General features: G+C 41.1%; 1 protein-coding gene across 1 annotated transcript in view; it reads left to right on the top strand.

Moving 5' to 3' along the window:
• LOC149211842 (putative disease resistance protein At1g63360) overlaps positions 1-11999 on the top strand; it is a 35503-nt gene extending 23504 nt beyond the window's left edge. The window contains exon 3 of the mRNA XM_089388489.1: positions 11910-11999. Coding sequence (XP_089244615.1) covers positions 11910-11999 — 90 coding nt within the window. The remainder of the gene's footprint in view (positions 1-11909) is intronic.
• The last annotated feature ends 218 nt before the right edge of the window (positions 12000-12217 follow it).

The raw sequence follows: 12217 nt of genomic DNA, 5'->3' as shown, positions 1-12217 counted from the left end.
CGGACTTAGAAGCCCTTGGTTTATGGACATGTATGATTGGGGTGCAGTGCCCAAAAATGTCTATAATAGTTGCCCACTAAAGCATGAGGTCATTAATCGTTTGATGTCGGGTGAAATGATTTATCATGAGGATCTGAAGTTTTTCGAGCTGGGAGGCGACCTGTAATAAGATACAATACAATACATTATCTTCATAATATTTTCATTATTTGGCTGAGGCGGGCATTCCCATGCTCAGCTTTATACATTCATTTTCATGTACATAGGACAGACAACCGTCTGTGTAGCAGACTGATGTTTCGGATAGAGCCATCATCCTTTGATTTGGATGATTATTTGTTCGACAAGGATGTACATTTGATGTCTTTATATCCTTGAATGTATCACAACCTGGATGGATGAAACTAGATCCGGGGTCTTTATACTCGTTCAATCTTCACTCGGAGTACAAGTCGATCCATGTGAAAGATGTTCTGAAGTCGAACATGGAAATACATCGCCTGATTACCAGCCAATGATGTAAGTTGTTAACAGGTGCGAGAGGAATCACCGATAATGATGATGACCCTCAAGGTATGGCATTACAATTCACGTGGTGTGAAAAAGGACTTGGAGTCGAACACCACGTAAAATCTTTTGGTCGAAGGCCATTGATGTAAACCTGTCGCCGGAAGTGAGAAACTTGCCATTGAGGCATGCAAGCTTCAAAGTATTAAAAGGTTTTTTCCTAGGTCGACTTCTCAGATAATGAGCTGATGTCGACGAGAAGCGACCTGTCGTAGGATGGCGTTAATGAATCCCACATCTACGACACGGAACGGAGCAAATGACTTTGGAGGTGAAAACGATCTGATGATATAAGGTTCAGGAAGGCGGTCATGAAAGAATGGAGCGTGAATGTATTGCAGTGGATGAGACATAGGTGAATTCTCTGAGTGACTTCACTTGAACATACCGGCGACACTGACATGGATTGGTAGCATTAACCCCAAATATGGATGGTGTGATGGATCAATGGTGATATGACCGGTGAACGGAATAACCCAACCCGATTCGGATGTGGAGTGAAATGTCATGTTCAAGAGCGACTTGCTACCAACAAAGCTTCTTCAAGTTTTCTTCCCAATTTTCCCCAATCATTGCTAACCAGTACCTCTTTATTTTTATCAAGCTTGAGGAGGATAACATATGCTTGTTCTATAATCCGCCCTTCGGGCGAACCCGTCGGTATGTTTTAACGAGCCTAGCGACAATGAAACTCGATCCCGTCTATACGATGAGTTTGTCGCTATTGATTTTAACGAGTTTAACGACAATGATAACTCGGTCCATTTTCAATTTTAGAGAGTCTGAAAAGAGGCAGAAAGGAAACTCCAACATTTCTTTTTCGTCATATATAGTCCCTTTAGTCCAAAAAAGTATAAAACAATACGAAAGGGATGAATTTTCGATAGTTTTAATGAGCCGAACAAAACAAGCGCTTGATCTTTTTGTGTAATAATCCCTCAGGTCCAAAAAGATTAAAATCTAGAGGAGGGATAGCGCTTACGGTCGCTTTAACGAGATGGAGGGGCAAATTGCTCTGCAATATTTTCATATTTTACGAGTCAGTTGAAAAGAGCTTAAAGGAGACTCGTTTTTCGAGGAACAAGTGATAATTTGGGTAGCAGCTGATTCCAGGTAAGGTTTGGAATTTTCCAATCACAGCAATGTCACAAGGATGGCTAACAGAATCACTCTTCGCAGATGTTCCTCAAAAGGGGTAAACAATCAAATGGAGGCTTATGATCGACAAGACAGGATGGAGGTGATGATGAGAACACGACCAAGGCTTAAAAGCTGATGATAATGCATTCATAATGGTTATTTACCAGGGGATCGGTTCATTTTTTAGTGAGCTTAAAATCTTGAGGAAACATTTGCTCATTGCTTAGTTTTAATTTTTAACGAGCTTGAACTTCACCTAAAAACTGCTCGTGCCAGTCATATAATAAAGATGTCTCATCTATCTCTTTATATGCTTTGCATCCTTTCTTTATGCAAGCTAGGAAAGACTAATCCTACAAGTTTAGAGGGTTGAAGAATCTAGAAACTAAGAAAATAAATGATCGATCTTCGCTTGCATGCAAAAAGGGTCGCATGCCCCCAGGTATAGCGAAAGATTTCCAGGCTACCATATAGAAGTTTTCTCGCATTTGCAAGATAGTTTCCATCCGCACCGCAGACGGGAACCCTTCCTAGCTTAGTCCATTTGGACACAGGTTCCATTCCCTAACCATGATGATGGAATCTTATTCCGGTCTAATTCCCTCTTCCTATATAGACGGGTATCGGACTGGTCAGTTTCCTTCGTGGAAACCTACACTATACCTAGAGTTTTCCAGCCATAGCAGGCCAGGGTGCATTCCCCCTAGGTTTCAGTCATGTCCTCCTGAATTACTCATGATTTTCAGGTGGACGGACCGAAGATTGATGAGACATTCCTTGCGTGAAAATACCATTTAGGGATGGCATTTGATTATTTGCTATGTGTGAGCCGGGGAACGAAAGCTAGTCTACGAGTTGGACCACTCGGCCTTCGTGCGGAAAACACATTACTCTAAAGAGTGAGGAGACAATGGCTCCCATGCAATAAATATAGTCGCGCCCAAGGAGAAAATTATAATCTAGAGGTCCTTGGACTACCATTACGTTTATGTGTACGATTTTCCTTCTCAACGTTATTGGCACATCGGGAAGGATCCCTAACGGTCCACTGGTTCCTTTATCAAAGCCTGTTAGATTTCTCATCTCAGGCAGAAGCGTTTGCAAACCAAGCGATTTCCAAGCAGTCGAGGAAAGGATACTCACAGAAGCCCCTTCATCTATGATGGTACCATCCATGACCATTCTGTATATTTGAGTGATGATTTGGAATGGTACACTAACCGGTAAACGGGGTCTGCCTAGAATATTCCAATCGAAGGAAACAACTAGGTTGCTTGGAGGTGGGACCGAATAAACGGCCGGATATGACCCTGACAAACTTCCTTCCTGCTGTAAAGGAATGGGGAGATTTCCCCCATGTTCATCGGAGTCTATGTTTACAAAAATAATTTGAACGGTGTCGTTCCCATTCTTCTCGGTGACTGTATCATCCGAAGATGAACCTTCTGAAGGCACGACCAGGTCAGCTGCTGCCTTGACCTTTTGACTTTCGTATGGTGCGGATTCAGAAGATTTATCTTCGACGATATATGCTTCGACCAACCTCAATGGCGTGTCGGTTGATTTTTCAACCGGTGATGGACTTGGCAAGAGTTTCTTATATCCAGGAGGAAGCCGTAGCGGTGAAGCCGGACAGTTATCCAAAACTCTTTTAGCCTCGTCTACGAAGGGACAATGGTGGATGGCATAATCACCTTCACATAGCTTACAAAGAAATTTGCATTTCCTTCTCTGTCCAAATACTTCACTTTCACTGGTCGAAGGTGTATTTTCAACATGATCTTCGGAGGTTGACGACACCGGATTGTGCAAACGAGGAGACCAGTGCCTTAAAATCCGGGGGATGCAAGGACAATCTCGATGATAGTGGTCTCCCTTGCAAATGATGCATGGAGATTTAGGTCTCGACGGTGTGGTGTGTGGATTTTCGCTAGATGATGCATGGTTGCCCCCTTTTGCTTTTGGCTCCTTCTTCTTCTTTTCTTTCTTCTCCTTCCACTTCTTCTTCTTCTCAGTTACCTGATTTTTAGCTTTACCAGCTTCATCAAGCGAAGAAGAAGGAGGGGAGGGAGAAATGGACGAAGTAGAAGGTTGGGGGGTAACTCTAGCGTCATCTAGTTGCTGACTCGATTGTTCAGGAATTACGGTGTTCTGAATGACAGAGGTCGAGAAGAGCCATATGGCCAAGCCAATCGTCAATCCTGGTAATGACAATGTGGCCATATGAGGTGCACCAACATCTCCCCAAGAGGAGAAGGGACTAGGATTTCCTCCAAGGGGAAATCCTTGGTTGGTGGACTCCATTTTCTCAACCTAAGACCAACGCGAGAATAGTGATGTTATTCCGATTAAAATAAATTTTAGACGCTTTGACACAACTTGTTTTTTCAGTTTTTAAGAGTCGAGAAAGAACAAAATATGACTCTAGTTGCCTTCGATTTTTAATGAGCTTGAAGTGACAAGTGCTCAGATGGACCTTTTCCTTTAAGGAGTCTGAAAAGGAACGAAAGAGACTGCTCTGGAAATCTAGATAGAGGGATTACCAAACCAATCACAAAACTGCAGAATACTTTTTATGGTACGGCAGTCAATCTTCGCAAATGTTGTGTTCAGTGCATTGTGATCGATAGGGCGGCAGACACAGCTTCCTATAGATAAAGGATATAGCCTATTGTGGTCTCCCAATATGTACTCGACGGTACGTGGGAGCACAAGTCCGTACTGGCACTTGTCATCTCAAAGAGGAGGAATCACCCAACCAACAATGAAAGCGGCAGTTACCAGGTTTTACGACGCCGGAATACATCTTTAGCCTAGACTTCTAGATGTTGTGCGTTAGGTTCCAAATCATTTTTAGGTTCATTAAATTTATTTTACAGTTGATCTTGCTTAAATATTTTCCTTTCAGGTTCACCGCGTGATGTAGATGTACAATTCCTATAATGCAATCTAAGATGATAGACAATCGTTTAATCTTCTTTATGCAATGAAAATCCTAGCTACTAAGGAAAGAGGACTGAGATTCTTTCAACAAAGAGCATCAAGCACACACTAAATGCACTGTCCTAAATCAACAATCAGTCTAAGTGCAAATGCACATGCATGTATTTGTTTTCCACTTTCTTAATATGTGAATGATAAAAAGAAAGCTAAGCACATATTTAAATTATTTTTCAAAGAGACCTTACTAACAAGTTTCTTTTCAAGATAAAATGAAGAAAATGACGACACTTTGCGATTTTGAATTGGAAACTCGCTTTCGACACCTGAAAAATTACTAATTCAAATCAAATATAATAGTAATTGTATAATCGACTATCAAGAACAATCAGGTTCTCTTCTATGACTGAAAACGACACTTACGACACTTTCAAATCAAGAAACGACAGTACAATCATGCTACTTCTTTGTAAAAGAGAACTGCAAATGGCACAAAAATACACAAAATGCTCACAGTTCTTTGCACAATGGAGGCGGAACAATGGAAAGGAAGAGGGTTTCCACAATGGTATACTGATCACAGACAGTAAAACTCTTGAATAGATCTGAAAAGAATGAAGAAAAACCAAAGTCCGCATGCAAACTTAGCCTTCTCTGATCATCGCACCCTTTACACAGAGAATCCAGTATGCATCCCACCTACTGCACACGGGAGGTGCGATGCATACAGACTATATAGAAGACAGGGTGCGATGGTACAGTGTGAGACTTTCACCTGGTTCTTTATCATAGTTTGCAGTTCATTTTAGGGGTTTAAGCTGAGCAAGTGAGGTTCAGTAAACACAAATCACAGGGGTTGATCTAAGGAGGTTACTAGAGCCACCACCAGGGAAATTAGGATGTTTGCAAATTGATTGTTCAGTTTATAAACAAAACCTGGAGATAGACTGAAGCGGTGTTTATCTACTTTTCACTTGCATATAAAATGCAGTTCGAAGGCTAGCTGGCTTGAATTCAAGCTTCGTCTATGATTTTATAAAACAAACAAATCTAAACAAGAAAACAAACTAAACGCTCCCCAGTAGAGACGCAATTTTTTTATCGAGAAATCTAGTGTCCACACGGAGCTACTAGTCCCACTAAGACTGGTAGCTATCTTAGAAACAAACAAGTTAAATCCACTTTCGTTTTCCTTTATGAGAGATAGATAAGAGAGGAATAGAAGGAACCAACCTCAGTCTTGTGCTTGGTTCCTTGTTTGATTCTTCTCCCTTCTGACAGATCGTTGTCACTTCGCCTCTGTCTACCCAGCTTCAGAAAGTACCTGTGGAGTCAAAGTAGCATAATACTATCCAAGAACAGAGATCTACGATCATAAACAATATAGGACCAGATATACATTGACCACATAAAAGCATATAATATCAGATATACAAGAATATGGAGGAACACTTGAATAACTTTATTGATATCAAGAAAAGCAAAGAGGATTACAACCAATTGTTCTGACCCAGCGTCATCCCCTCAACATAGAAGCCCTTCTTCACGTCATGAAAAGCTTAGATCACCCAACACTATGATTTTCACCAAGAAACTAACAGCACTTCCTTACAAAATACCAAATTCCAGCCTCTTGGATCTCTGTGATGAGTGATCCATATATAGATGTTTGCAGGGGGGTGAGTCAGCTGTTGGGTTCTTGATTAGTGTCCTCTCTCTGATAGTTCTAGGTTCCACTTGGAGATTCATGATCTCTTACTCATCCCTGGGAGAATTCAGAGAGGCAAGTGTCATTGGAGAAGTTTTTGGAAGATTCCCTGAGTATCCACCTTGCAAACTGTCTTTGCCATTTGTCCATTCTCGCTCATCGCACCCTACAGAAGGGCTTTCCAGTATGCATCGCACCCTTTACATGGAGCAGGTGGGATGCATCGCACCCTTTGCATTGAACAACTTGTATGGTCCAGTTTTGACCAATTATGAGTAGTTTCTCATGGAGAACTTCTGGGAGAAGATGTAATCAGCTGACCTTGTTCTTTTAGGGTGTGAAGCAACACTTTTAGGGACTTAGAAGCCCTTGGTTTTATGGACATGTATGATTGGGGCGCAGTGCCCAAAAATGTCAATAACACATGGTAAGCATGGAGGGGTCAAGCTCTTCAAGTAGCTTGTCCTGACTCTCTAAGGTAGAGACCTCAACAAAGCTCTTCTTCGCTTCCATGAACATTTCCTTCGCGTGCTCTAGATCAAACCCAACCTCCTTTTCTGGAGCCTTGTGAACCCACTCACTTTCTTCAGGTTTCTTTCTTTTATCATCACCGGTCATCATCCCGCTTCACAATACAATATTCACATTGGGATCATCTTCGCAAGGCTCGGCCCTCATCATCTATAAATTCTAGGTAGGTTGTTGATGTTGTGCCTTTTTGTCCTGCATCTTAGCCATCCATATAGGGCATTCTTCTATCACATGATCAAACTGAGTACAATACTCGCATGACACGCATGTCTAGCTCATACACTCCCATGCATAGTGCCCTGTTACTCAGCAATTATAGCAAATAACTTGTCCTTTACCTCTACCAGGTCCTCCTCCTCCTCAACCTCATTTGCAGCCCTGATATCCTCCGCGTGCCCCCCCAACGCCTTGATTCGGAGGATGAGTTTTTACTTGCATTCGACACACGAGAATTTTTTCCATCATTAATTCATAGCTATGGCAGTTACGCTCATCATGGCCCAACGATTTACAGAAATTTCAGAATAATTGTTGCAACGTTTGTACAAACTTTTGCAGCAAGTGACAATTATCTGTTACATGTTTCCCAGATACCTGACAAATAGCGGACCATAGCGCGGGCCTTGTACTTGGTCCTGCTGGAGCTTCCTGCCTCAGAGGCATGGGCCCTCCTGCTGTCATATAATTCGTGAAAACAGGGAAATGATCCTTATCATGCCCCTAGTTTTTACACTTAAGGCACCAAACTTCTTCGTGTACCTTCAGTCGACCTACTTTCTCTTTTTTCAAGCTCTAAAACTCTAAGTAGGAATTCTGCAACTCCACATGAATCTGTTGAACTCCCAACATCGCATCCTAGATAGATGTCTCATGTAATCTCATTGCGATCTCTAGTGCTTCCTATCTTTTGTTGTGACAAAGCAATCCTTAAGTAAGGCAAGAATGCAACTATAAACCAATTGCAGTGTTGACTGTCTGTGAGATTCATTTTGGCTTCACGGATTCTGCACTTCAGTCTCTGATCCAACTCTCAGGGTTTTTCACCGATCCTCATCACGATTTCCTTGAACCCCACTACTGATTGTGTTTCAGACTTAGGCCTATCGAATTCCTTATTCAGAGCAATCTGAGTATCTACTAATGATGCCAACATATTATCAGTGTAGTACTTAATGTACCATGTCAATGTGTGATCTTGTAGAGTAGTAACCAATTGTATCTTCTTCATAGGATCATCTGTAATATTATGTGTTGTCCATATAACCTTCGCAATGAACCATAACTGATCTGGGTCCTCATTTCCCAAGCCCTTGAAAATAGGCAGCTTCATAGTATTCGACATGTTGAATGATGGTGGAGGTGGTGGTGGTGTGGGTGAAGGCGTATGTTGTGGAGGTGAAGGTGGAGGGGGTGTGGTTTGATGAGGTATTCGCAGAAAACCCTATCTTATCAATTGTACAACATTTCACTATGAGGCCTGTACCACTCCCTCGTCGTCACTCGAAGGAGGTTCTATCAATGGGTTGTATTTAGGACTTGCTATCTCCTGATTTCTAAAGATTCGTCCACTTCGCGTAGATCCAAACATCAAGGCAGTGGCATAACCTACTTTCCACACAAGAGAATTTTAATCCAAGTATTCAAAGATCTCAAATACTTACCTCGCGGTCCCTTGAAGAAGCGTTGATTTGATTCATTGTAGCTGACAGAGGTATCGACCACGAATTCTGTCAAAAATCCTCCTATGACCCAATCAAGCTAGTGATCAATAGCATGTGCGATCTTATCTTCAGAAGCCTCCAACCTTCGCACTAGCTCCGGGGTCCACACTATCAGACCATTAAGCCTCCACCTTCCTTAGTCGTCTACCAATTTAGCGATCCACTCATATAGTTCGATCAGGAAGGTGCAGAAGAAGATCTCATGTATTTCTGTGTATAGGTATTTGTCCAACCACTCTCCTTTAGTCAGTTGCAGATTTCTGTTTTCTTGAGCCGCAAATTTGTGGATCTTTCTATCCAACTGCTTCTCAATTTCTTTCTTTGTTGGATTCCAGTTATGCGACATCACACATCTCTTTATGCAGATCTCGGTCTTGGCAATGGAACCATTTGTTGACTTGTTGGGTCCTGACCTAGGTTCAAAGTTGATTGCGCCAAACAAATTCCTACACTACCAGCCCTTTCAGCATCAATCCGCAGAGCGCAGACTAAAGTCTCACCCGAAGCAGTATGGGGGGATGATGGAACCAAGTTTCCGCACCCAAATATCAACGTGATGTCACTTTCCCCTAAATTTTCCTTCCTGCAGATCAATAAGCCCTTAAGGCTTATCAATATAACTTCCTTTAACCAACCTCTAGACCTTTGCGAAGGTCTACGACTAGCTTTCTCGGACCTTGAATAGGTAAGTTGACTACTTACGCGCATCAAAGATTACTCTTAACCCAGTATTTACTTAGATCTGGTTAAGTATTTAATAACTTTAACATGCAATAGTGAAATCTTCGCATAACACTTAACAATAATTTCATTCATATAACAATATAAATCAAACAAAGTCGCGCATCCATCAAAGCATAAAGTGCATTCGTTCATAACAGAAGTAAATAGATGAAACACATGAATTTCTATAATAATCTTCTTTATTAATACTCAGTTCAGCTTACAGACTCAAGACTTCCCTGCGCACTCAGTTGCAGACTCTACTATAGGCCTCTATGCACACAACTGCAGATCCTTTCTTCTACACTAAGACTTCGATGATCTTCCTTCTATTGACCCATTACATTCAACTTCATCATCGATTATTGCCTTAAACTCTCTAAGATGCACCTATTTAAGTGGAACATGGGTAGATCTTAAAAATTCGACTCATCTTATATAAAGAAGGGTAAAACCCTTTATAACTCTTTAACTATCTACACACTTTGCGACCACAATTTTTGGAGGCTTTACATCTATACATCAATACTTGAGCTTTTTCCCCAAAACTTGACCTAAGGGACCCCATCCCAACATCGCAACCATCCAATAATGAGAAGGATCACATATAACAAACTCATGGTATGGTTGCAACCATCCATCTGAAAGAGACATGTGTATAGGCATGATCATGTCACATCGCCTAGCAACCTGGACTTTTGTAATCTAGGCCCAGGGTCTTGCGCTCCAACACGACCTAATCAAAGTAAAAATTCTAACATGTGAATAGATGTGTCGAAGTCGAACACGCTAGAAAGTCACTTGATTATCGATCAATGATGTGAACCATTAACAAGCGCGAGAGAAACCACCAATAATGACAATGGCTCTCAAGGTACCAGCAACACAATTCACGGAGTGTGAATAAGGAACTGAATTCAAACACTCATGAATTCACTCGATCGAAATCCAATGATGAGAACCTATCATTGAGTGTGAAGAACTTGCCTTTAGGGCATGCAAGGTCTAAGGTACTGGAAGTGAGTCTCTCAGCCAACTTCTTCGATAATGAGCTGGAGTCGACAGGAAGTGACCTTGTCAAAGGAGGGCCATGGTGTATCGCACATCATCGATGCGAGACAAGGGGATGCAACAATTATGGATGATATATAGAATCAGGAATGAGTGTAAACTACAGAAGGATTAACTCTTGAACATATCAATGACACAACTCCAGAGTTTGGCAGCTTTTTGGATCCATAGGATCAGAGGTCATGATGACATGGAAAAGATAAAATGGAAAGGAAAAAAGTGTAGGACCCAAACCCAGGAAGGTCAATGATGAAGTGCGGATATCCCAAACTGACACGAAGCAAAAGAGTGTCATTTTCAAGAGTGACAAGCTGTCGACACAACTGGTAAAAAATTTCTGTTTTCCCCCACCATTCCTAGCAGGTACCCCAATTATTTTTTATCACAAGATTGAAGGGGATAGCATATGCTTGTAATATAATTCCATCATTTGGATGGATCCTACCTAGTAATATTAATGAGCCCTGGGATGGAGAAGTTCACGTCTGTCATGGTGACAAATCCAATGTCATTAAATTTTAACGAGTCTGACAAAGGAAAAACTCAGTATCTTTTTCATGTTTATAGAGTTTGAAAATGACATGGAAAATAAAACTCCAAAAGGTCCCTTTTCATAAAGTTGTCTCTCGAGCTCGAAAAGGTAGAAAAAATTACTCGAGAGAACCTCTTGGCCATGTCAGCCAAGGAGTACCTTTTTTCGTAAATAGTTTATCCTAGCTCGAAAAAGGGGTAAACATATATTAGGTAAATGATGTTTTGGAACCATTTATGAGGTCAAAACGACAAGAGATCGGAAATTTTTTTGTGTTTTGAGATTTGGAAAAGAGCTTAAAGAAGACTCCCCATTTTTATTTACTTTAACGAGTCAAAAAGGGAAAAATACTCAGCAATCTTTTCATTTTCATTTTTTACGAGTCGGGAAAAGAGCTTAAATACGACTCTAGTTTTGCATCATCACTGGCAAACCATCATCTGTCGCTGCACAAGAAGCAAACACATTATCCATTTCTAAGGAAAAATGGTGAAAAATACTTTTAAAACCCTAAAACACAGTCAAAATCTTATAAAAAGGGGAAACAAGTAAAACATTTTACCATTTACCTTTTTACCTCATTGAAGCAATTTTTTACCCACTTTTGCCCTAGATCTTTAGGAGCGGATTGTTGTAGATCTAGGAAGGCGATTGTCGAACCATTCATTACAGGTAAGAGCCATGGCCCTATTCTTCACATTGATACTTGTTTTTTGAACATTTCACTTTCTCTGCGGGGGATTTGAGGGGATTTTTACAAAAAAAAATCACCAACGGTTGGCGTGGGATCCGGGCACGAGACCACTCCGATCTTCAACTTTTAACACAGGGTCTCACGCTGTCAATGCTCCTATTTTAAAAACAGTTGCACCAGTGCATAGAAATGAAATTTTTTTATTTCCTCCCAAATTCAAAGCTTTAAATCGGAATTTCCCTTTCAAGAACTGATGTTAATTTAAATGTGGGGTGTTTGCAGGAAAATCAAGGCGAGAAAATGGTGGTTGAGTGGAAAGAACGTGAACATGAAAGAATATTAAATGGCCTTGGAGGATCCAAACTATCTTGATGCATTGAGGAATTGTGGGCTCGTCAAGTTATTTTTGACACCAGGCCTACAGGCTTAACTTGAACTACTATAGTACTTGATCAGTCTATGGGATATCAGACAGGAGGTATCCATGATTCATGATCAAGAGATGGAGTTGTAGACTTCAAATATATATTTCATTACTAGACTGTCTCGCAGAGGGGAACCAGTCCAACTGTATGGAGGCAAGCCTATTG

Source organism: Pinus tabuliformis, chromosome 1_1 (genome assembly GCF_031772625.1).
Source record: "Pinus tabuliformis cultivar Carrire ecotype Pingquan chromosome 1_1, CPIR1, whole genome shotgun sequence".
Classification (NCBI taxonomy): Eukaryota; Viridiplantae; Streptophyta; class Pinopsida; order Pinales; family Pinaceae; genus Pinus; species Pinus tabuliformis.
This window is presented reverse-complemented; position numbering and strand designations above follow the sequence as displayed.